Source organism: Akebia trifoliata, chromosome 10 (genome assembly GCF_017979445.1).
Source record: "Akebia trifoliata isolate Shusen 1 chromosome 10, ASM1797944v1, whole genome shotgun sequence".
NCBI classification, from domain to species: domain Eukaryota; kingdom Viridiplantae; phylum Streptophyta; class Magnoliopsida; order Ranunculales; family Lardizabalaceae; genus Akebia; species Akebia trifoliata.
Genome location: NC_141384.1, coordinates 25,719,785 through 25,746,239, shown reverse-complemented (window position 1 = coordinate 25,746,239; position 26,455 = coordinate 25,719,785). Strand labels below are relative to the sequence as shown.

General features: G+C 36.4%; 1 protein-coding gene across 2 annotated transcripts; it reads right to left on the bottom strand.

Annotated features, from left to right (window-relative positions):
• Positions 1-625: 625 nt before the first annotated feature.
• CDS5 (cytidinediphosphate diacylglycerol synthase 5) lies at positions 626-26,186 on the bottom strand. 2 transcript variants are annotated; one of them, XM_086456880.1, is made up of 7 exons: positions 25,741-26,186; positions 25,336-25,637; positions 14,502-14,692; positions 10,155-10,273; positions 9,350-9,483; positions 3,310-3,425; positions 626-971 (listed from the first exon to the last, which is right to left on the bottom strand). In XM_086456880.1, exons 1-7 carry the CDS (start codon positions 26,008-26,010, stop codon positions 880-882), a joined length of 1,224 nt encoding a protein of 407 aa, XP_086313006.1. In that variant the 5' UTR covers positions 26,011-26,186; the 3' UTR covers positions 626-879. The 2 variants fall into 2 exon arrangements, with proteins under 2 accessions (XP_086313006.1, XP_086313005.1); XM_086456879.1 differs by having other exon boundaries at positions 10,155-10,279; positions 25,741-26,183.
• Between the last annotated feature and the right edge of the window lie 269 nt (positions 26,187-26,455).

Below are 26,455 nucleotides of genomic sequence, written 5' to 3'. Positions count from 1 at the left end.
CGATAAAGTAGACTGTTGGATGAGTGAGACAACCAGCAAAGACAAAAAAAAAAAAAAAAAAATCAAAGAAAATATACATGTATTCCTAAGGCATAAAATTTCCGTTGAGATCATTTGAGATTGTACAACAAAGACCAACCACAACTATGAGAATAAGTACTTAAATACAGTTGTTCAAACTGTAAAATAGTTTCATGTTGCCAATTTATTAGTTTGATGACGTAAAGCTTACGGAATGATGATTACATTATTGTTATTATTATTTTTTATTTTTCCACAAATACCATTTCACAAGGAAATCAACAATAATTACAATACAACTGATCCATTTTGTCTAATGTTCAAAGAAAAAATTAAGTAAATAAAATAACATATTTTAAAGTTCCAGGGCAATCTATTGAATTAATAGCTCAATTTTTTTTTATGTTTTTTATTTTCTTACAAAACGATTTTGCTGCAAATTAATTTTACCACAATTAGTGCGTTATCTTTGCAACAAATATTGGGAACTCATAGCTGACAGTGGATCTGTTCCAGCAACCCATATGTATACACACATTCATACAGTTTCAGGTCCCTGTTTTTGCTCAACGATCCAACTGTAATTGATCTCATAATTCAAGAATAAGCATATCCAACAAGTATTTTATTGAACAACGATTAGAAAGAACCACCAAAACCGGATAAGAATACACTCATTTCCTTCTCTGAGATTGTAAATACATGATAGAACTCATACTAAGACTTTCTTTTACTCACCTTCTCCTCCCAAGTAATTTGTGTATATGCTTGTAATTACCCATTTTTCTTTTCCAAAAAGGAGATACCAGACAGTTTTACCTTTCTTATTTTCTTGTGGTGGTGACCAAATTTTATAATTCAAACCCCATAAAGTGGCAAGAGAGTCTTAACAAAGGAGTATGCAAGTGCACCTGTGAACACGTAGCTATCCACTCTATCTAGTATTCCTCCTGCAAACAAGGGATCATTTCTTTATCATAAACAAAATGAGAGAATGCTCTTTGCTTCAATGGGGATGTAGAACAAAGAACAAGAACGATTTTATTCTAATTAGAGATTAAAATTACATAAACTGATAAATAAAATCATACTGCTACAAAGGTGTATTTAATGGAATGGGGAGGGGTATGAAGTTTGGAAGAAAATTAAAAGCTTTTAAAGAAAGGATCAAACAATTGAATGGTGGGGAATTTGGAATTGAATTATCTGAGGAAAAATGTTCTACTGGAGAAGATTTCTTTGATTGATAACAAGGAAACCAGCTTGATTTCTTTAGAGGGAAAAAAATGGGAAAAATAACCTTAAAGATGAATTTCAGAAGATAATTAAGCTGGAGAACAGTTGGAAATAGAAGTCTGGAATCTTAAAGCGTAATGAGGGCGACAATTACACGAATTTTTTTCCATTAAATGGTCGATGCCAAGAGAAGAGCTATCAGGATCTTGAGGACTAAGATAATTGGCTTGGTGAAGGGAGAGGAAGACATAACAATCTCCATCTTTTCCTCTTGGGAATAACGGAAAATCTCGATTTTCAAAATTTTTGGATGGATTTGATGAGAGAATGCTATTAAACCCAAGGTTCAAAGGCCATTCAAACAAGGAGGTTCAACATGCATTCAATACTCTACTACCTTAAAATTTACTTCATAAACGAGCTATTATAGATACTCATGAACAAGGCAGTCTCAAACAAATTATCCTTCTTGTGATGAATAACAATTCTCATAAGATATCGAATGACAATCTCTCATTTTTCCTTAAAATAGATGTTGGCAATGACCAGTTTACTTCATTTTTCAACAGGTTAACCAATATTTTGTGATATTTTTGCCCTTAGTGCAAAAAAGTGTAGATGAGTAAAAATTTTCTCAAGCAGTGATGATTGTTATTGCAGAATAATAAAGAACGATAAATTCATAGAAAGTTTAATGTCGAGTCAAATACTTAGTTCTGCCCTCCACATTAAGTAAACTTTCTGGAGTTTGAAGATCAGTCCCGTCTAATGAAGCAAAGACTACCACCTTCACTCCATGCAATCTTCCTCTTTTAGGATCTTGTTAAAAAGAAAACCAAGGAAAGAAAAAGACCGCAAAATGTACAAGATTTCAATTTCTTCATACAAACTTAGGGTGATTGAAAAACACGAGTTCACCGTGTGAGAGTCACCTCAACACTTGGTATTTGAAAGGCGCAACTTGCCAACTAGCGCAAAAGACTCTTTTTAACGTTCACCCTAAGAGGTGAAAAGTTTGCAACTCCCTCCCTCCCTCTTACATGGACGAAATTTAGGATTTGGGAACACCCAAAATCTGATTGGGTAGATTAGGGTTGGAAATCTGGGTGGTTTTGAAGGGTCTCCAGTACTTCAATTCTGGAGTTGATAAGGGTTTCTTTGATTTGGAGTTTAGACTTTATTTTACAGGGAAGGCCTTTGTTATCTGCTCCTCCACCACTGAAGCTTGACAAAAACTTCTCTCTCCTTCTCCCTCTTCTTCTTGATTATCTGTGAGTGTGATTTGGGGTTTGATCTTGATGTTGATACCAGGGGTTTGATCTTGATTATCTGTGTGTATGTGATTAGGGATTTGATCTTGTCCTTAATTTTGGGTTTTGATCTTGATATCTCTGTGTGTATACGTCTTGCAGGATTTCTCTTTGTTGTGGGCGGATTTTCAGCAACCAAACAAGATAGTTATTTTTAACTCTCACAATAAACTTCCACTAGTTGAACTCTTGAAAGTTCAAAACTCTCACTTAACCTTCATTTTCCGAACACACCCTTAGTCGTAAGACATAATCTTCACTGTTTAAGGAGTCCTAATGATCAAGCATTGAAGAATGCTTTCACCATTTCGGTCTCTTCTCTCAGTACAGAATTCTTGCTCCTCTCTGCAGTCTAAAGAACTGATACTAACGACATTTTCTTATTCTAAGTTCAGAAACGATTTGAGTTTGCAGTCAATTGGTGTTTAGATATCACCATTTCCGTCTTTTCTCTCAGTGCAGTATTCTTTCTCCTCTCTGCAGCCTAAAGAACTGATACTAACGGCATTTTCTTATTCTGAATTTCAGAAACAATTTGAGTTTACAAACCAATTGATGTTTAGATTTGAAAATTACTTGCTATCAAGTTATCTAACAACAATTTGAAAAGATCAAGGAGAACTAAGGTATGGCAAATACCAAAGAGTAATGGCAAGTAGGTTTCCCCATATCAATGAAGCTTCTAGATTAGATTTTTCTTTTTCCTTATTCACAGAATTAGATATGAGTAAAGGTATTTTACCATGACCAGGTATGAGGGACCCAGAGTCCTTGACACCAGCATCTCGCTTAATCATTGATTCAATAAGGTCACCGAAAAGAGATCCCATGAAATTCAGAAATCCAAATGCTGCTGCACTGATAGTCATCAGGCAAAAGGGGGCATAAGGCTAAATTAGAAAGAAAAATACAGAGATTAATAATTCCATTAAACAAAGATGCATGAGTATTATCTACTGAATGAGAAAATATGATAAGGGGAATACTTTCATGTCGGTAGATAGATGAAAATAGAGTGCCTTCCCCGTGCCATCCACATGGCACGCATGCATCGAAGTCAAGAAAACACATGGATCCAGACAGGTGATTCCAACATTCATTGTATTGCATGCTTTGGAAGTCAGAAAAAAGGTCCAAACAATTTATTTAGAGAGCTTCTATTGCCACACTAACTTTTGCTAACGCCACCCCATGATGTGTGCTAATTCTTTGGTGATTTAAATATGAATTGGGTGGCACTAGCAAAAGTTGGTGTGGCAATTGAATCTCTCTTTATTTATTCGTTGGATAATTTAGCATCTAGGTTTCATCCGGAGTTCAGGATCATCTCGATGTCATATTAATTTGGAACCTAAGCCGTGCCTCAGCTCTCAGGACAGTTTCTATATTTAGAATTTCCATAGATGCGCAGTAAATTAACGATGAAACATCAGGGATCAAACCTTATCCCTTCATCTCTAAAAATTATGGTGCAAATACCAGCATCCATCAGGGGACTCCTTGACAGCATTTACATCTCAGAAAAGACCTGTAAGTTTGCTATACATGCTTGAGGTGCCATGGGTAGTAGTCCTCGTTGAGTAAGAACTCAGCACCCACTATCCCCACTCTCGGGAATTTGGGATCTTGATCTTGAGCTCTCAAGAAGTTAGACAGAGACAAATACCCATGACCACAATTGTCTCCTGAATTTGGGATCTTATCTGATCGATGGATACTAAACCGTATCAATCGGATATCATACAGGAAAAATAAGAACTCTAACAGAGACAAATACCTTTGACCATACTTGTCTCTTGTCCCCCTCATCCCTTCACACATCACCACTCACCACCAACACACTTTTTTCACCATTTAAACCCCCTTCTCCCCTTATTTGATCATCATCTAAGGGATACTCACACTAGGACATCCCTAGAGCTCTCCACTCTTCATCTCAAATATTTTCCTTTGCTTTCTCTTCTTCCCTTTGGTCATTTCATAATATCCCTCACCATAAGTAGTTAAAGCATCTTGTTGTAGCTAAGAGAGAAGGCTTCCACCCCTCTTTTTGATCTCATGGGTGTATTTCCATTACATTTGGAGCTTCATTTCTAGGGTTCCTCACACACACTTTTGTTACATTCTTCTTACACTGCCATGTATATTGTATTGTTGACTTCACAAGGTTAATGGAAGTTTTGAGATATTTTATATTTAATATTCTTTTGAAACTTTGTAGTTCTTCTTTAATGTGTTATGTCGTGCATCTCACATACTTTGGGTTCACACTTAGTGATCACATATACTAAGAACACATCTAGTTATAATTTCTGGCTTGAATGCCTTAAGATCTCTCTTGTTGAGAGAAACTCTAATCTTTACCTTCTATTGAATTTAATGTTTTGATCACTTGAGTGGGAAACTTATTACTTCTCCCCACTTTTACTAGGAATACCCCTAAAAGAAAAAGGAAAAAAAAAAGGGTGTGAGCCAAATCTTGATGCTCCAAGACTTCTTTCTTATTGATTTTCTCACATTCACTTTCACTTGTAGCACATTTTTCTTGCACTCTTTCGTTTATCTCTTGCATTTGCATTATTCACTCCTCCATACTCCATATAGCACTTCACTTACACTTGCATTTCACTCCTTGCTCTCTACCACCCCACATTGTAGTAATCTTAATTCTTGAACACAAAAGCCCCAATCCTTGAGGTTCAACCTTGGGACTACCCAAATAATTTATTACTTCTTGTTATGCTACATTGTCAACCCTAGTTTGCACTCATTCACACTTTGTTGCATTTTTATTTTAATGTCTAGGATACATTTTGTGCATCTTACTAAGAATGCATAAGGCCTACATTGTTAAGATTCCTTAATCATTGAGTGTGCATATTAAAGGTTGCAACAATTCCCTTGTTCGTGAAGCACTAATTTGGCACAAACCTCTAATGTTGTCGCTTGATCAACTATACACGAGGGAGTTTTCTTTAAGAAGAGGAGCAATTTACATAAATGTAGCTCTTGCATTGAGCCTTTGTCTTAGACTTCTACACCCAAAAGGTAAACCTCTAGAAAATATTCAGAGCAATTCCCTTGGAGAAGGAAACAGCCAAGACTTTATTTGGCAAAGGATAAATCAAATATAACCATTGAAAAGCTTGGGGGGAAGGATCTAAGTTCTTGCTTTTATCAATATTTTCTTTCATCCATCCATGATGAGAATTATATACATGGCTATCATAGGCCTAGTCCTTCTCGGCACTACCTCGAGATGAACATTATGAGACATCCCCATCAAATTTTTTCAGTTGACCTAGTTTGTCTAGAGGAGTCATTAGATCAACGGTTACAAACTAGGTTTTGTGAATGTTTGAAATACAGTCTTAACATTATAACCATGCAGTCCTAATACCCTATATCTTTCTTGCAAAGTGTTAGTTTCTTTCTTCTTATGTGTGATCCACCTCACAACTTTAAGTTGCAAGTATCATTTGAATGCACATGTAGAGAGTGGGCCTCCAATGACGAGTCATGCTTACTCCATATCACACAATAATCCAGATTATCAAAGGTTAGGACTGGAGATCCTTTGAGATCTATGATACCTGGCAATCAGTTGGTGCCATGAATAATCAATAACCATACTCAAAAATCTATTAAGGCTTCAAAGATTCCCATTGTTCAAAGATAAACTGGAAACCCCCTAAAAGATATCCCTACACTCATCTAAAAGACTTTGAGAAGGTGTTAGCAGTTGGCCACCACCCATGCAAACAAATCAAAATTTCTCCATAACACAAGATATGAAGAACAAACCTCTATCTGGATGGAAGAAGGTCAAAGGTCCTTGGTACCCAAACATATATGATTTGTCCAATGAAGTTCTACCAAATCTTAACGGAGCTAACATCACAAATAATAGCACTGGCACAATTACTTGAAATCCCTGTAAAAGCATGATATTTAGTTTAGATTTTTTCTAATAACTACACGACCTATGCTTCCTGAATCCTTCCTCATAAGTGATTCTGCACTCTAGTTCATGTAGGGTCAAGAAATGACATCCTAGTAGGCCCACCTAGACCACCACCTTCTCGCTGAAAATATGGGGCATATGAATTACCTAAATGCATGGATAGGACATACACCAGACCCCCTCCATTCAGTTTCTCGCCTCGAGTAGGCAAATAGTCCTCATTCTGCTTCTTGGAATCCACTAAATTAAGACATCCTCAGGAGGTTTCCATTCTAATACTCCATTTTTTCTACTAACTGAATGCCCTTAAGACCATAAAAATTTTATTAGTGTGCTGTCTTCAAGTTTGGAACCATCTTCAGATAGGACCTTCCCCAACAATACAACATCTCCCAGCATAGAAACAGCCTGCTTAGAAGCCATGCCCTTTTCCACGATGGTCCATTCACACTCCCTTCTCTCCCTTTGAGAACATCTATCTAGCTCTAAAGGCCTCAAAAATCTCTTTCCATCATTATTTTCTTCTTGATCTTATTCCTAGCCTGCTTTCTTTATAACATTCCAAGATCTGTCCATCCCTAGATCTAATGTTCAACATATGTATGGGCATACTTAAATAAATCATTCCTCAATTAATGACTACACCTCCTTACTTATTTTTCCTTGAAACCTCTTAATCAGGTGCATCCAGTCACATGAGTTTGCGTGGTTAGGCCTCTTATACTAGTACATGTGATCACAGTCCCTATACCAGATACTGATGATGCTTGTAACATACTAATAAAAAATAGGGTCACGATCCCTGGACTCTTAAGAATGACTCATGAAAAAAACACATGATCCCAACCCTTTAAATGCAAAATCCAATGGTTGAGATTTATCCTTGGGATAAGTATCTCTGAGATATGTTTTATCAAGATACTCATAAATCTCAACCATTGGATTTTGTGTTTAAAGGGTTGGGATCATGTGCTTTTTTCATGAGTCAATCTTAGAAGTCAACAGATCCCAACCCAAAAGTACATATATAAATGCTTGCAATATATAGCAGTCATCAACTTCTACTAGTTTTGCCAATTTCTGGAATCGAAATTGTTATAGTGATTTATAGTTTTTCAATCAAATCAGGAAAGTGTCAATCATAGTCTACTGCATTTTGTTGTTCTTGTACAATTCAAATGGGTTACTAGAGTTATGGTGGAAGTGTTATTGTTGACTAACAATAGGAATCATCTCAACTTTCCAAGCCGTGTTGCAGCATGTTTCTTTTAAGTTGAATTATTAAAGTTGCTTATCCACTTTTGGTTTTTTATTCCAAGTCAATACACTCTTTTGCTTAGTTATAGATACTTTTTTATTTATAAAAATGGCATCTCTAAAGCGATATCTATTTTATGAAATCTAAAGATGCAGGAGACCAAGTGTCTTTTAAATTCCATATGATTTTGTCTCTTTAATTTATGCATGCATTGAATTTCTTGAGATAGCAGGAATGAATATGTTCCTCATGAGTCATGAACTTCAAAACATTCAGCACTCGATTACCAAACCATCCTTTAGTTGGAGTCATCTCAGGTTTTTATTAACCCAATACACACTGACATGGCCCAGATATACTTACTTAATAAACTGTAACAATACATGGTGGCTATGTTGAAGCCTGTGAAAGCTATGTTTTCCATTGTTGCTAACAAATCACGACCATTTTGCATCTGCTAGACGTGATAAATGCATTTCTTCATCAGATATCTGGAAGGCAATAGAAATGAATCTTCCCCTTAGAATTTGAACTCAGAGGAAGGTAGGGAAGATGGGTAAAATTGATGGAATCCTAAATCTTTGAGAAATCAACATAATGATTGGATTTGGAACTACCACAGTTTTCAAACTGTAAAGTTCTAGATATGATTTGTACTAGAGTTATTATACTAGTTTCCCATGTTAATTACAATGGCACCAACTAGAGACAACCATAAGAATGTAAAAAAGCCCAAGGGTCAGTTTGAATCATCACATTTCAAAAGAGAAATTACTATGAAAGAAGAGTTTTCAGGAGTTCTTTGAAAATGCTCTTTTTGTTGAAACATTGTTTCTGTTGTCAAAGCAAAATGTCATTTTCCCCCCTGGGACTCCATCATCCCTCAATGAGAGAGATGCAAGGGAGGTGGGATTAGGCCATTAGGGTTTGTTGTTCATTCAGTCCAACCCATAAAATAATCACCTTTTTTTACCTGAAAACTACTGTGTTTTAACTCAAAGGAAGTTTTTCTCCTCCAAGTACTTACTGGAAATTATTTATTAAAAAAAAAAAAGAGAATGAAGCCAAAAATAGTACTTCCCCTGGTCGGAAAAAGGCAATCTGAGAAGGCCATAAGACTTTTCTTAAGTGGGTTTATGATACAAAGGTCTTGGTTCTCTACGTCTTAGACATGTTTGATCATGTCAACTAATCTTCTCCTAGTTGCAATTTCAATGGGTGTTTGATGTCTCGTGAAAAACAAAACAAAACAAAAAAATGAATAAAGGAAAATTCTGACAAATGGGTCGGGCTGTTCGAATGGTGAACAGGTATCTATGCATTCATTCATAGAAAATGGAACCAATCCCCCCATTACTTATTGATACTTATCGGGTATAGAATAGATAGAAAGAATATCAGCGTGACCATAAGTGCATGCACCTTAATGTTACTCAAAAAGGAATGAGATATGTTTCTTAATTAAACCAATATCATTTGGATAAAATAAAAAAACAAAAAAACAAAAAAAAAAAAAAGCAATCAATAGTTCAAGCATATACTGTACAAACATTGTGATACCTTAGTAAAGATGTTGGCCAGTGAAATATCTTTGATAACACAAGGGCAGTGGCTATACAACCACTTAAGCCCGCAATAGCCCCCTCCCAAGTCTTCTTCGGACTAATACTAGTAAGTGGTGTCCGACCAAATGTCTGCATAGGAAAACAAAAGTCTCTCAAAGATCACATAGTGTAATTTGAGAGGGTGTAAAGAGTATCTTAAATGAAATCACTCATGCCTTCCGCATGCAGATCATTTTAAAAGTGTCGATGAAAAAAGATGGTTATGTATGAAAAGTGAACACAAAAACCAACAACAACCACAATCCCTGATGTAAATGAATTAATGCTTCCTAGATGTACATGAAAAAAAAAATGTATAATAAGCCCAAGTAAAATCGATGCATATGATGTTTCTAAATAATCAAACCAAAAGTAATTGATATTCGCAATATTCATGGACATTTTGCAACAATTTATAGTGGAATTTCATTAGAGGTCAAAGTTAGTGTGTTCAAATATCCTTTGCAAGAGAGGGAAGCAATTTGTTTTTTCCAAAACGGCCACAGGCTAAGATTTAAGGCATTCTAAAGATGTTAATCAATCCCTATTAGTAAGTGAAATTGGAGGTTTGGAGACGAACCGGAAGTGTTGCGGAGAAGAATGATTGTTAGAAAGCAGAAAGAAACTTAAGTTATTGCTTATCTGAATTCTTCCGTAAAATATTAATCCCCTAAGATCCATTTCTAAACTACAAATACAGTCAAGCAACTCTAATCATACATTGACATCAAGTTGCACTGACAAAAGTTGGAAGTAAATACCTTTCCCCCAAGAAAAGCATATGTATCTGCCGCAATTATGCTGCTAATAGAAATCAAGGTTGCTACAAGGCCCACAGTCCAATGAGATTGGCCACCAAGAATAATAGGCCATGCCGCTCCTATTTCTTCCAAACATAAATTTGTTAAGAACAACATTTGTGTAAAATGCACATGACAAAATTACACCAGAAAATGTAGTTCGTGAAGAAGAGCAAACACGACATTCTAAAACATAAATAAGAATAAGGAACAAAGAGAACTAAGCATTAGAAACCTCAATAGTCAAATGGTAAAATCTTGGATTTTCAAAAAATGCCCTTTTCTTGTCTTTTAGTACAAAAAAGTAAAGGAATTTTGGTATTTGATTGATGGTATTTTTGTAAATGTTAAAATTTGCAATGGCATTCTTAAAAAAACATTTTTTTCTTAAGGACCAAATTACCATTGAGTTCTTTTATATTTACGAATATATATATATATATATATATATATATATATATATAGGGTCCCATTCAGCAACAAACATTTTGACAAACATTTTTCAAAACATGGGTTAGAGGTTTTGGAATGAGCTGATTTTTGGTGAGGATGATCTCTACGGTGAGGAGATCATCCTCACCAAAAATCAGCCCATTCCAAAACTTCTAGCCCCAGTTTACAAGTTGAAAAATCGTGGACCGTCCATTTTTTGCAAACCATTTTTGACGGGGTTAAAAGTTTTGGAATGGGCTGATTTTTGGTGATGATGATCTCCTCACTGTAGAGATCATCCTCACCAAAAATAAGCCCATTCCAAAACCTCTAACCCATGTTTTGAAAAATGTTTTGCCAAAATGTTTGTTGCTGAACATTTCCCACATATATATATATATATAGGGTAGTGTTGGGAGGTCCGAAAGAGTGCCAAACATTTGTTCAATGTATGGGTCAGAAGTTTTGGAATGGGCTGATTTTTTTGTGAGGATCTTTATGATGAGGAGATCATCCTCACCAAAAATCAGTCCATTCCAAAACTTCTTACTCCATCAAAAGTGGTTTACGAAAATCGAACAGTCCACGATACTTCAACACGTAAACTAGGGTTAGAAGTTTCGAAATGAGCTGATTTTTGGCAAGGATGATCTCACCATAGAAATCATCCTCACAAAAAATCAGCCCATTCTGAAACTTCTAACCCCTATTTTGAAAAATGTTTGGCACAATGTTTAGCTCTCTTTGGGGCCTCTGAGCGCTTCCCATATCTATATCTATAATCCCATTACCAGAATGCCCTTAATTTTTTGTACTGCTAAAGGCATATTTTGGAAATTCAAAATTGTGGATAATGCTTAGCATTCCCAATGTATGTATGTGTACATATATACATACATCAAACATAAAATCAACCGATAGGCTACGAAGCATCATAGCTCATGTAGGAGTAGGCGAGATATTTGAGAGCCCTCCTTTGTTGTTTTGAGGCCATTTCGTGTTTGTACATTAATCTCAAGAAAAGCAAATTGTTTGGAGTCAGGCCAACCACAAATCTTCCAACTTGGGCAACTATTTTAGGTTGTCATTCAAAAACTCTCCCCTCTTCCTACTTAGGTCTCCCTCTAGGTGTGCCCTACGTTAGTATGGAGAAGAGGTTGAGTTCGTGGAAAGCGAGATATCTTTCAAAAGGGGGTAAATTAATGTTAATTAAGAGTACACTCACAAACACCCCTCTTTATTTTCTTTCTCTTTTTCCTATCCCCAAGTCGGTGGAGGTTAAACTAGACAAGTTGATGAGGGATTTCTTATAGAATGATAAGGATGGGAAAAACAAATATCACTTGGTGAGGTGGAAAATTATTTGCTTCCCAAAAAAGCATGCAGAATTAGGGGTTAGAGCCTTAAGAGGTTTGAGAAGGACAAATAAGGCCCTTTTGGGTAAATGGCTTTGAAGATTTGGGGAAGAGAGAAAGAGTTTGTGGAGAAGAGTAATAACAACCAAGTATGAGGGAAAAAGTTTCGGGTGGGGAGTGGGGTTATAAGATCACCATATGGCTGTAGTGTTTGGAAGGGGATATCCAAATTATCGGAAGAGTTCAACAAGGGGATAAGCTTTAATGAGGGAAAAGGTGATAAGGTGAGATTTTGGGAGGTCAAGTGGTATGCCAATTTCTCTCTGGCTCTTTGATATCCAACTATCTATGCTCTTTCTCTAAAGAAGCTATCAACAGTACATCATTGTCTGATTCACAATGGGCAAGACCTGTCCCGAGACTTGGGTTTTAGGAGAAATTTGAATGACTGGGAAGTCAATGAGGTTGAATCACTTCTTGATCTCATTAGCTCCTTCCAGGTTGGTGAGAATGAAGAGGATAGAAGAGAGTGGCTTGTAAGTAACAACAAAAGATTCACCGTCTGCTCTTTTCCTAACCTTTTTTGCCTTCTTTCACTTCATCTTTCTCTGTATTTGCAATTTGGTTATCTATTTTCCTCTCAAAACTCAGTTTTTTTTTTTTTCATTTGGACAAGCCTTGGTAAACTCCTTACTCTTTATAATTTGATAAAATGGGGTTTCTCAACTCCTAATTTTTGTTTCCTTCGCAAAAGGGTTTGGGAATCAAGGAACCATATACATATTCATTGTCCTTTTTCAGTTCGAATTTGGGCACACTTCCTTTTTCTTTTCCATTTAGATTGGGTTTTCCCTTTGGAGGTTCTATCCTTGTCCATTGGGTGGAATTTTAATGTCTTCTTCAAAAGAAAAAGACACTTGTGGGTCATTCTTCCTTTTGCTATGAGTTGGGGGCTTTGGAAAGAGAGAAATAGAAGGGCAATCTAAGGAGAGGGAAAAGTTTCTCCAAGAGGTCACTTTGGATATCTTGGGTTGGATGTTTTATTGGAGCAAGTTTTCAAAAGAGTTCGACGGAGTGCTTTTTGAGGATTTTGTTTTTAAGTGGGATTCACTATGACATGTGTAGCTCCCTTGTGATCCGGCTAATTTGTGTTTGTTTGTTTTTCCTTTCTTAACTTCTCTTACTTTTTTCGTTTTCTTGTAAAAGGGCCATCTCGGCCGCTTCCTTTTTTCCTTCCTAATAAAATTTTATACTTATTAAAAAACAAAAGAGTTGATGGTGAGTCTAATAACAGAAGTGAGTTTCCAGTTACAATGGTTCTGCATCAATGATCAACCCTGAGTCCATATCTTATTGAAGTAGTAATGAATGGATTAATTATTCATATTGGGTTTGCTGTTCCTTTGGTCCAAACAGAATTTAGATTTCAAAGGGGCTACTTTTGATGACTTTGTCTTTAGATGGAATTCTGTTTGTAATCATTGATGCTTTTGCTTTTGTTTTTTTGTGTTGCTTCTCTTTTGTGTAGTTCTTTGCGAGGCTTTCTCGGCCTCTTGTAATCTTCTTCCCCTCTTTTTCAATATATTATACTTATAAAAAAAATTATTCATATTGAAGGGGACGTTACTGGTATACATGACGATGTAGTGCTGGTTGATGAGACTAAAAAGAGATAAATGCGATAATTAAGAAAGTGGGGTTTTAAAATAACTAGGGCCAAGACAAAATATATGTAGCGCAAGTTTAACGTCATCATTCATAGTGATGAGAAATTAGTTAAGATTGATGAGCAAGATATACCCCAAAGAAACTATTTTCGTTAAGAAACCTCTATCACAAGTAAAGTTGGACCTTGCCCCAATCCCATTAGTCCTTTTTAACTCTTCTTTTTTGTGGCTTCACTTCTCTTCCTAATAAATTGCTCACTCCTCATTGGGTTAATGAGATAATATTGTAAACACATTGGATAGGTTCAAAGAAATATAGCTTTAGATGGAACTGAATGGAGAAAAAGGATTCTTGTCGCTAATCCCAAATAGCTGGGAGAAGGCTCTCTAAAAGACAATGAAAAGGACGATAAACATTGAAAACATTCCGCCAAGTAAAATATCATGCAGAAAGCTTCATTTTAAAAGAAAATGATGGAAATAAGAAGTGTGGCACCAGGAATGCAGCCTCATGAAAATAATGGAAGACTGTTTAAGCTAAGAATTGTCTGCCTAGTAAGAGAGGATTGTCCAAGAACAGTACATAGATTTTCAAAAAGAAAGAAAAGAAAAGAGAGTTTGCAATACCAAGCAAATCTTTTAGGCTAAGTCACCTCTCCTTGTGGATATATCTTAAGATTTTCCTCCACTCGTCGGCAAGGAAGAATGGATAATTCACTAATCCTTTCAAAGATGCTAATAACTATCTGATTTATACAACCATTCAAATGACAGGATCATCTAACAGGATTTCTGTCCTGCTACATCTTGTATAGAGGATTTTTCATTATATTGTAGAGGAGATGACAACTTACTGGTATTTAAGGCGGGAGCAGCCAAACCACATCGGAGTTTAACCCAGAAACAAGGAAGATAACCACAATAGAATAGCCCAAACATGGCACTACTCAGCTGGGCAAAACGAGGGTTTCCTCTCTGTAAAAGCAATGCCATCGCAACAAAAAAAGCGGCTGATGTCACAGAAACATCAATGTTGCCAAAGTACCTGGCCATTCATTAGAAACACAGATCAGCAAGAAAACACTGTAAGCAATATGAATAATTACGTAACTCCCAAATTATGTATGCAAAATGCTTTAAAGTAAAATACATAACACATCCAAAACATACTTTAAAGAAACTTGATTAAGGTTCTCGTTTAAGAACAATAAAATCAGATAGCATAACTAGAGTTTGGCTTGCCAGGTATATGGACCAAAACAAGTGGAAAGATGTTTCAGGAATACAGTCCTCCAAGATCTGGATTAACTTATTCATGCATGTCATGATAAAAGCAAAGGAATATCTTGCTCACTCAACAGATTATACCCATAATAACCATAAGAGTACCAATTAATAGGCATCGCCTGATCTAGGGGCTACAACGAATCTCAGAGGTAGTAGGAACTTGAGTGTCTAATCACACCTCAATCACTCATTGAGGTTATTAATTTAGTCAATGTTTCAGTGGTTTGGTCACCCCAGCAGTCGTGGTTGCATTTCATGAAGTAGCTTCATAGCAATCAGCAGATTTCTCATTAAAAGAAAAAACAAAAAACAAAAAAAAAACTCTCTCAAGTTAGATCTACAATAAGAATCTAAGGAACTACGTAAAATTCGTAAACATAGCACAGTACGAATTTATGCAACACCATATGAAGAGCTTAACACATTGACCCGCACAGACCCAGTATGTTCTATATACAGTACATATATATGTTGAGAATTATATTCTTTAAAACATGGTAGTTCATGCTAAATATACAATAAAACAAGAACGAATTTAGAGAAGAAGCAAATATAAATTAAAATCATATAAAATATATAAATAATTTCTGAAACAAAATATTTGAATACGTGGTGTTTTTTTCAGCATAAACATTTGAAGGAATTTAAAGTTGTGATTTTTGAGGATAGTTTAGTTTTATGGGATTGGGTTTGTAGCATAGACATAGTGTACTTGGCTTTGTATATGTTCTTTCTTGGGTGGGTCTCTCCTCAATTTCCCTTGCTCTTTAATTCAATTTTACTTATAAAAATAAAAAATTTGTAGTATTATGGATGGGCTCTTGTGCCTGTTTTATCATTTCTTAAAATTCTAAACCATGTTTTCAATAAATTCTATAATATTTCCATAATTTTTGAAATTCTACAGTATTTCGACATTAATCGGAATACTAACCTTTACAACAAACTGACTGAAATATAATCAAAATTTAAATTTAAAACCTCGAATATCATTCATATATAGGCAAGTGAAGCACCATTTTTCTCGTAAAAAGTGAAGTCCATCTGGTGAGGTAGTGTTTTCACTTTAAAATAGTATAAGATTAAGACTTGCTGAAAAGTGCAATGGCCTCAACACTAAGTACGGCCCAGTGTCTAAAATAAGGAAAAATTTAAGAAAATGAAATGCCCTTGTTAAATAAGTATAAATGATAGGCATCTAATTTCTATAAATTTAAATCATTAAATTACCCAAAATCTTATTAGATTGGGTGAAATACTCCACAAGAAAATTATATCCATGATGGCATTGTGAATCCACCATATGAGCTTCAAAACAGATACACACACATGTTAGAAACAAATTATGTATAATTAGATTAACATGTTTAAGTATAAAATAAATATAAGTTTGTAACTTAGAAACAGTACTACAAATACGATCTATGTATTTAGTCACTTCTAAAAGGAATATCATACTAAACAGACTAGAACAACCAGCAATGGAAAGTTCTATTGCAATAGGGTTAAAAATAAAAGTGTTTATGGATGATGAAAGCGTAAAGCAAAGATTGAATACGTTGTCTATTAAATTTTTTTTTAAATATAGGTTGTCAGCCTAATTGACAATATATAAAAGATACGGATTTTACTTATTTTAGGTTAGCCATAAGCCACAATAAATGAATATCACCAAAGCCTTGTCCCAAAAATTTAGAGTCGGTTGAATGAATCTTGTTCCTCCATCCAATCTTGTCAAAAGCCATGTATTTTGTCTATATATATATATATATATATATATATATATATATATATATATATATATATATATATATATATATTTTAGAACCTACAACTTCCAAGCTCCTAATCGGGGTTGTAATCAATCTTCATTGCAATTGACCAAACCATTTCAAGCAACTATCCCTTAGTTTGTAATCAAGTGGTAACATTGTGACATGTCCACGCATCTATCTTAGGACCATCATCAATGCTACCACTTAATTGCAAGCGGTAATAAATATTTGTAAACCACGTTTAATGGTTTGACCCATCTAAGACGAGAAGACTCGGATGATTCAACTAGGTATACTTGAGGGGCAAAAGAAGACAAGACAACAGGTTTTAAAACCATGATTCTTGTAGATACGATTTTAGTCATCCACCCAAGATCTCGATCCAAGTCAAGATCTCACACACAGATCATAAAATATAAAATAAAATGGAGAAGACAAGAGATTATTTACGTGATTCAGCATGCGCACCTACATCCACAGGCTCGGGGAGCCATTCCACCATATTGAATCTCCTTGTTACATGATCTCCCCTCCTCCGTCTCTCTCCTCCCTCCCCCTTTTGCAATGGCCTTTAGCCCTTTATATAGAAAAAAACCCTAAAACCTAGAAAAGTAATCCTAATTAGATTATAATTTCCACATTTACCCCCAAACAAATTAGTAATTATCTAAAGGGGAAGAATCCTCCCTAATTGGGATTCTTTCCTAATTAGATAGAGTTTCTCCCAAACGTTGCCACATGCCCCCCTCAAGATTCTCACTGATTGGTGTGAAATGAACGGTCTAGATGGGAGAGGATTTCATTCCTCCACAATTGCCCCCTCTCGATGGTGGAGATTGATGTATCAAGATCCCCCTTTGAGAACTTTGTAGCTTCTAACAATCCTTCATAAATGAGCATCATCCCTAATTTCCGAACTAGTATGATTCCCTAAGCTTCCAAGCTTATCTTCTTCTTTGTTTAGTGCAAATATGATTTTCCATTTGATTAAACTCTCATAATAAGTCGGGACTTCAATAATAAAACCAACTATCCTGAAAGTCGGGTATAGATCCCAAAATGATCCTAGTCTTTGATAAATAGAATAACCGACCAACCTGTACATTGAACTTGGATTTCAGAATGATCCGAGACTTTTCGTATAATAAACTGACCAACTTGGGGGGTCAGGCCTGGTTCCTTGGGAGGAACCAAGTCTTTTTTATGTGTCAACCGACCAACAAAGAAGTCAGATTTCCTTTTTGTGTACCAATTAACCAACAATGAGGTCAGATTCTCTTTTGGTGTATTGACCAACCAACAAAGAGGTCAAACTTGGTTAAGTTAAATCGAGCCTGAAGACTTACCTATTTTTCTAGCCACTTATAAGAATAAGGGTTCCCAAATGAACCGTGCTTAAAAACTTGTACTTTCTAAGCCTATACAACCTTAAGAGTGGGGCTCGGTTCCCAAAATGAACCGAATCTTAACCTTCTTGAGCTTACTCAACCTCAAATGTAGGACTCGGTTCCCTCAATGAACCAAGACTTAACCAAAGAATCGAGACTTAACTTTCTTGAACCAACTCAACCTCAAGAATAAAACTCAATTCCCCCAATGAATCGAGTCTTAACCTTCTCAAACTACTCAACCTCAAGAGTAGGGCTCAATTCCCCCAATGACTTATCGGGTAACTCATCTCGGTTGGTCCCATTTCATGTCCCTTTTCAGTATTGTGGAGTATTTTCCTCGCTCGGTCAAGTCGACTTTGGAAGCTTAGTGGTCGTGGGGAGGTTCTTTCTTGTTATCTAAGCGGATTCTTTGGTCTTTGGCTCCTTTTGCAATCTGTTGGGGTATTTGGAAATATCGGAACTGGTGCATTTTTGAAGGGAAAGTTTCATCGTTGGAAGGCCTGATTCTATCTAACTTGGAGTTTTTGTTCTCTTGGTGCAAACTTCACAAGGAATTCAAGGGAATCTTCTTTGAAGATTTTGTTGTGAGATGGGAAAGAATGCGTTCCCTGTCAAGTAGGTAACTTGGGTCGTGTGTTATTATTATTTTTTGCCTTGTTCTTTTCGCTTATTTTTCCTTTCGTTGTTTTGGGTGGGTTTTCTCGACCCCCTTGTTTTCTTTTTTCTCAATAAATTCATCTTTATTGATAAAAAAAAAACTTTCTTGAACCTATTCTACCTCAAGAGTAGAGCTTGGCTCTCAAAATGAACCGAAACTTCACCTTCTAGAACCTACTTAACCTCAAGGGTAGAGCTCAATTCCCAAAATGAACCGAGACTTATCTTTCTTGAAGGAACTGAGCCACCTTATTTAGTTACTTTAATCATATAAAAGTGAACCAAAAGAGAATAGTATTTTATTGATAAATATTTTGAATAACATGGGTTTAATAACACTGACCATAATAACATTCATTTACCTTATTAAGGAGATAACAAATAGAGATTCTATTTACCTTATTGGAAACTTAAAAACTCTACTGATAGTACCTTTTTAGGTAACATCCGAGTCCAAGTCCCCCCTAATTGTACTCAGATTAAGCCCCAAATTATAATTAGTCATTTTTCCTAATGGGTTGGACTTAAACTGAGCCTCAAAATGGAATTTAATAACTTTACCTCACAATCAGACTTACATTGAGCCCCCCAAGTACACCATTTAACTCGATGGATAAGATTTCCACCTTGTGCACCGACCTACCAATAGTGAGCTCAAGTTCTTTTTTGTGTTCCCAACAACGAGACGGGGTTCCTTTTGTGAACCTCCCAAGTAGAAATTTAATAAATTTACCTCACATACCGAGCTTACTTTGAGCCCCCCATCAAAAATTTGGTTGTTACGTTTTTTCCATATGACCCAACAAATGGCAAAGAAGCATAAGCTCCAAAAAATTCTCTTTGCCTTTGTAAAAGAGAAACTCCATTGATTCCAAACTTCAAACAAGTTTCTTACTGAGCAAGGAAGGCATCCAACAATCCCAAACATGGATAAGAAATAATCTCAAATATATTTGGCAAAGTTGCAATGAAGAAAGATGTGATTCGAAGATTCCCCATTTGATTTGCAAAGCCCACAAAAATTCAGCATCACCCATCCTTGGTTTGCTTTGTGAATGGGGCAGCCATTAAAAATATTTGCAAACCAGGTTATAGTAATATATCATGGCTATATGACATCCTTATTACCTCCATATGAAAGCTTGATCATAGCATAACATAGCAAATTCACATTTTTACCAACATTACAAAACAAAAATGATGTATATACTCAACACCTAATTCCAATTACCCTCTCATGAATCCTATTCCTCAGACAAATAAGGGTTACCATACATCAAGAATGATGCACATATTATGCACTCAATCAAATCTTTTGTTATACTTACCTTTTCCCCTTGATGCTTCTGTTTGGATTTCCCAAAGGATTGTTGGTTTTAAAGAACATCAAAAAATGATGTACATGAAGCGCATCAAACCTTTCTAAGAAGTTTAAAAGTAAAGTGAGTACTTTTAGTCACAGTACGCATGATCAACTAGAGAGTGGAGATATTGTGTTCCTCTGCCCAACACCATAGATGAACCTACAGGTGTTGTTACCATGTAAACTTGCTCACCAAATCACTAAATTTTGCGGCAGTATGTTGCCTCTCTTTTAATTGTCCAAGGCCAAAGAATTTGCCCTTGCCTCACTTCCTTGATCACCCAAAGCCCATCTTTTCTTCCTTGCATTCCATTGTTGAAGCATCCAAGAGATGAATAACAAGATACATAGTTTGGGGACCCTGGGGCTGTTTTCAGGAACAAGCTCAAATATTTGAAAGAGAAATTGAAAGGGTGGAACAAGGAAGAAGTGGGGAGGATAGATTTGAGAAAAGGGGAGATCCTCAAGGAAATTGATGTCTTAGATTCCAAGGAGGAAGTGGGGGAGTTAGAAATAGATGAGAGAGTGAAGAGAACTGAGTTTAAGTTAGAATTCCAAAGGGTGGCTTTGATGGAGGAGATAAGTTGGCGACAAAAATCTAGGATCAAGTGGCTTAAAGAGGGTGATAATAACATAAAGTTTTTCCATAAGGTGGCAAATTATCATAGAAAAAACAATCAAATTGCCAACTTAATGATCAATGGTATTAGGGTGGAAGGTGAAGAGGGGATTAGAGAGGGAGTAGTGGGATACTACAAAGAGCTGTATAGGGAAAGAGAGGATAAGAGACCTCGTCCTGACAATCTCGACTTCAATATGTTATCTCAGGAAGACAGAACTTGGTTGGAAAGGCAGATTGGAGAGGAGGAAGTGAGATCAGTAGTAGCATCCATGGGTGGGAACAAAGCGTTAAACATTGCTGGGATATAGCTGAAGATTTCATGAAGGTGGTTAGGGAGTTACAGGAAAAAGATTGTTTGGATTATGGCCTTAATAATACATTTGTAGCTTTAATTCCCAAGAGAGTGGGGGCGGTTGACTTGAATGAATTTAGGCCTATTAGTTTAGTGGGATCAGTGTACAAGATAATTTCCAAGGTGTTGGCTAATAGATTGAAAGAAGTGCTGAAGAAGTTAATTGGTTTGGAACAAGGTGCGTTCATTAGGGGAAGACAAATTCTAGATGGAGTGTTAATGGCCAACGAATGTCTAGATTCTAGGATCAAAGATAATAAGGCAGGGCTCATAGGTAAGATCGATATGCAAAAGGCGTATGATCATGTGAATTGGGATTTTTTGGAGTATATGTTGGGTAGGATGGGTTTTGGTTCTAAGTGGATTGGGTGGGTTATGAAGTGTGTAACTTCGGTTTCTTTTTCGATCTTGGTCAATGGCAGCCCAGCAGGGTATTTTAGGAGTTCCAGGGGTTTGAGATAAGGGGACCCGTTATCCCCATTTTTATTTCTTATAGTGACAGAGGCCTTGGGGAAACTATTCAGGAGGGGGGTTGAGATAGGAAGATTATCTGATTTTAGAGTGACCAATGAGGGCCCATTGATTTCGCACTTGCAATTCGCGGATGACACAATTGTGTTCTTAGATCCTTCAAGAGAACAAGTGAGAAACCTTCGGGTTCTATTAGGATGCTTTGAAACAATTTCAGGTTTACATGTCAATCTTCAGAAAAGCAAGTTGTTTGGGGTTGGTAAGGTGCCGAACATTTCAGGTTTAGCAGCTATTTTGGGGTGCAGTAGTGATATGCTCCCTTCCTCCTATTTAGGTTTACCTTTAGGGGCTCCGTACTGTAGTAGATACATTTGGGAGGGAGTTATCGAGAAAATGGAAAAGAAATTGAGTACGTGGAAGGCAAAATATCTTTCCAAAGGGGGTAAGGTTACGTTGATTAAAAGTACCTTAACGAGCATGCCGATTTATTTCTTATCCTTGTTCTCTTTGCCTAAGTCAATGGAAGTTAAGATTGAAAGACTTATGAAGAATTTTCTGTGGAATGATAATAATGGTGATAGAAAGTATCATTTGGTGAATTGGAAGTTGGTTTGCACTCCTAAGAAGAATGGAGGCTTGGGGATTAGAGGGTTAAGATTAACAAACAAATCTCTCCTGGGCAAGTGGCTTTGGAGATTCGGAGAAGAAAGAGACAACTTGTGGAGGAAAGTGGTTCAAGCTAAATACGGAGAGAAGGGCTATGGTTGGTATAGTGATGAGGCTAGAGGAACTTACGGGTGTAGTGTGTGGAGAGGGATTATGAAAGGAGTTGATAAGTTTGATAGGGAGATTAAATTCAAAGTTGAGTTGGGGGATAAGGTTAGATTTTGGGAGGACTGTTGGTGTGGAACTTCATCTCTGTCTACTCAATTCTCATCGTTGTATGTTTGCTCTTTGAAAAAAAATAATTCGATAAGACAGTGTCTGGTGCGGAACGGGAACACAGATTCTTGGGATCTGGGATTTAGGAGGAATTTCAATGATTGGGAATTGATGGAGGTCTCTTCTTTCATTAATCTCCTTAACTCGATCAAAGTCAGAGAGAACGAACAGGACAGAAGGGAATGGATCAAGGCTAAGGATAAGAAGTTCTCTGTCAAATATTTTTATTATTGTCTGCTTCCTTTGTATGAGGTTTCTTTCTCTCCTTCTATCATTTGGTCCGCTTTGGTTCCTTCTAAGGTGTCTTTCTTTGTTTGGCTTGCCGCTTTGGGTAGAATCCTTACCTTAGATAATTTGATTTGCCGGGGGTGGATTACCCCAAATTTTTGCTATCTTTGTTCGAGGGACGGGGAGTCTGCCAATCACATTCTTATTCACTGTTCTTTCTCCTGTGTTATTTGGATGTTTTTCTTGTCTCGCTTTCAGGTGGATTGGGTTCTTCCCTTATCTTTTTTTGCGCTTTTAGAGGGTTGGAGTTTCAATATCTTCTCTTTGAGAAAGAGGCATCTCTGGGCTATCCTTCCTTCAGCCATTGCTTGGGGTCTTTGGAGAGAGCGCAACAACAGGGTATTCCATAGCAAGGAGAATTCGACTTACACAGTGATTTTAGATATTATGGGGCTTCTTTTTCTTTGGTCAAAGTTGAGTAGAGATTTTGAGGGAGTGTGCTTCCAAGATTTTGTTTTTAATTGGGAAGCTATTTGTGTTTAGTTCCATCCCTCAGTGGACGATTTTCCTTTCTTTGTTTTTCTCCTTGCTTTTTTGTTTTTGTCTTGTATTTGGGGGCTACCTCAGCCTCCTCTTCTCGCTTTTTTCATTAATATAATTTATATTTATCAAAAAAAATAAAAAATAATGACCAATCACAAAGTTCTTTGTCCTCAATCCCTGTAAATCCATACTCAGATCTAGCATTTCATGAGAGCCCCCAAACCATGTAAAACAATGGGCAACTCATCCTAACCATGTTCCTCCTTTTCAAAAACCCGTTTCAAAACCCAGAAAACCAAAGAAAGTAGAACCCACAAGTCATCAACTCAAACTTGCTCCGACCCAAGAGTCACCGAACTCCAACTCGCCTCCAATCTCTTTTTTTATTTATATTATTTATTTTTCTTCTTTTTTCTTGATTTTTGCCCTCTTTTTTTATTTATTTGCAATACCTTCAACCATATGTTACCCCAATAGTTCCTCCACACGATACAATACAATCGTCCTCAATTCCTCCACGTGTCCCACACATAACTTACACGCATGCCACTTCGCATGCGTGGTGCGTCTTCACAGCAACTTATACCTTTTTTCTATCTGGTTTTGGGTCAGCCCGTCTTGATCTTTACATCATTTCTTAGCCCGTAATAGATCTGTAACAAAAACCTTCAAATCCTCAAATCCCTCTCCACGTTGGAACCAAGTCGATCTATACTTAAATTCGTAGATCCATGCATTGGAGATTAGATGGAAATTGATTTTGAGGGATGGCCCCCAACTCATGATAGAGTTCTCGCATGATTAAACATGGTTTTCGTGAGTGTTCTTGATTCATTCCCACGGACGACGCTAAATTTGTAGATGTGATTTTAGGCATCCACCTTTAGATCTCGATCAAAGTCAAGATCTCACACACAAATCATAAAATATAAAATAAAATAGAGAAGACGAGATTCTTTACGTGATTCGGCAAACATGCCTATATCCATGGGCTCCAGAAGTCATTCCACTATATTGAATCTCCTTGTTATATGATCTCCCCTCCTTTGTCTCCCTCCTTCTCCCCATTTTACAATGGTCTTTAACCCTTTAAATAGAAAAAAACCCTAAAACTTATAAAAGAAACCCTAATCCTAGTTAGAATACAATTTTCACATTTACTCCCACACAAATTAGTAATTATCTAAAGAGGAAGAATCCTCCCAAATTGGAATTCTTCCCTACTTAGAGCAATCACACTTCATGGAACTGAATTTTTTTAAAGAATTTTATAGGAAAAAACTTTCGAAGAACAAAGGCTGTCTAAAGATGGAGATGACCTACGCAAGGGGAAATATCGAAAACAATGTGAGCAACACAAAAATTGGATCATAGGTTCTTGTTTGTGATAGAACAAAAAATGTTTATTCTAAATGTTTCAACCTTAGGCCCATATCATAGAGATGTGATTTTCATATTCTCAATTTATTGGATAATTTAGTGAATGAACTTTATTGAAATTCTTGAGTAATGTTATCATCACCCTATTGCGTTTAGATAGGTTCAAAAGATGCACCAATATGGAAATATGATCAATCAATCCAATCTAATATAACTAATTGATCTTAAGGCCATGTTTGGTAACACTTCTGAAGTCTGCTGTCTGGAAACATCTGAAGTTTGGAAACTAGAAATCAGACTTTAGAAGTTTCATCCAGCATCCCCCATTGCTGGTCCAAAATTTCTGAATTTTGGTTCTAAAGTCTGAAATCTAAAACGAAACAAACGGAAATAAAGCTTCTGAAGTCTGAATTTTAAAGGTGGACCACCTCCATTCAGACTTTAGAAGTGTTACCATCGCACATTAACTGACGCAAATCTAAATCTTCAAGAATGTGATGAGATACACCGTATCTATGATATAGTACATTTCACACACATCACTATAACGCAAATAACTTATCTTTGTCATCCCTGATTCATTTCCATCAGATGAAAACATTTCAATAACTTCTTAATTGTAATTCAATAGAGGAAAACTAAAGTATACAAAACAAACACTAAAAGAAAAATCTTACAGTGTTAATAAAGGCATGACAGCACATATAACAGAACAAGCCCGCGAAACATAACGAGGCGGAGGAGTCATCCCTGCAGCTATACCTCTACTCCTAACCAGCTCAAAATACTCACGTGCACCAATAAAGATCGTGGCAGCTAATCCCAATGTGAAATACCATCCTCCAGCCAAAACAACACCCCCAACTCCAACTCCAATCACCAATCCGAAAACTACCCGATTCTTTAATTGATTCCCAGATTGTTTCCCCTCCAACACCAAACCCTCTACCAATTCTGAATTTTGACTTTTGTTGACTTCCTAAAATAAGTATCAAATCAAGAATTCTATCCAATTCTCTATAAAACAGATTCCAAAATCCAGACACAATTATAAGAGATTAATTGCAAATTCGAATTTTTACCTCTTTTTGTTCTTCTTCGTTGAGATCATCATCAGATTCGGATTTGGCGACAACTTCGAATACTTGACCATCTGTGGAGACACAGAAACGCCGATCTCTACGAACCCTAACAAAATTTCTCGATCCATTAAGAATCAATTTTAAACTGAATTTGGAAGACTTGCGAGGGAAAACTAGGTATTTTGAGGACGGTCGACATTGACAAGCACAGAGGGAAGTGAGAGAGAGGGGAATGAGGTTGCATCGATCGATTTTGAGATACGAAGCCATTAAATTCCAGGTTTTTGGACCTAATTTGGTAACATTTTCGCTCTTCTCTCTCTCTCTGCAGATTTCGACTCTGCAGGTTATCTCCTTCGAATGTCTCCTCCACTCCTCAGTCCTCACGAAACACAACTCAATTGGAAATTGGGCTGTGACGATAACTTCTAAGTTCTATGTCAGACACTCCTCGGAGGAAAAAAAAAAGATTCCGGAAATTATCTTCTGGTTCAACGTGTCATTTTTTTGGCAAAATGACCCTCACGTGGAATGTTTTCTTCCTTTTTTTCCCGTTTCTTTCAAAAATTCTATTGGCACACCATCTTTTAGTTACAACACACCAATCCTTTTGAAATGAGGTGCTGATGGAGAAATAGATTTGTGTGTTATAAGTAAAAGTTGATGTGTTAATAGATCTCTTCTTTTAATTGGGATGGGACTAATCCTTATAGTC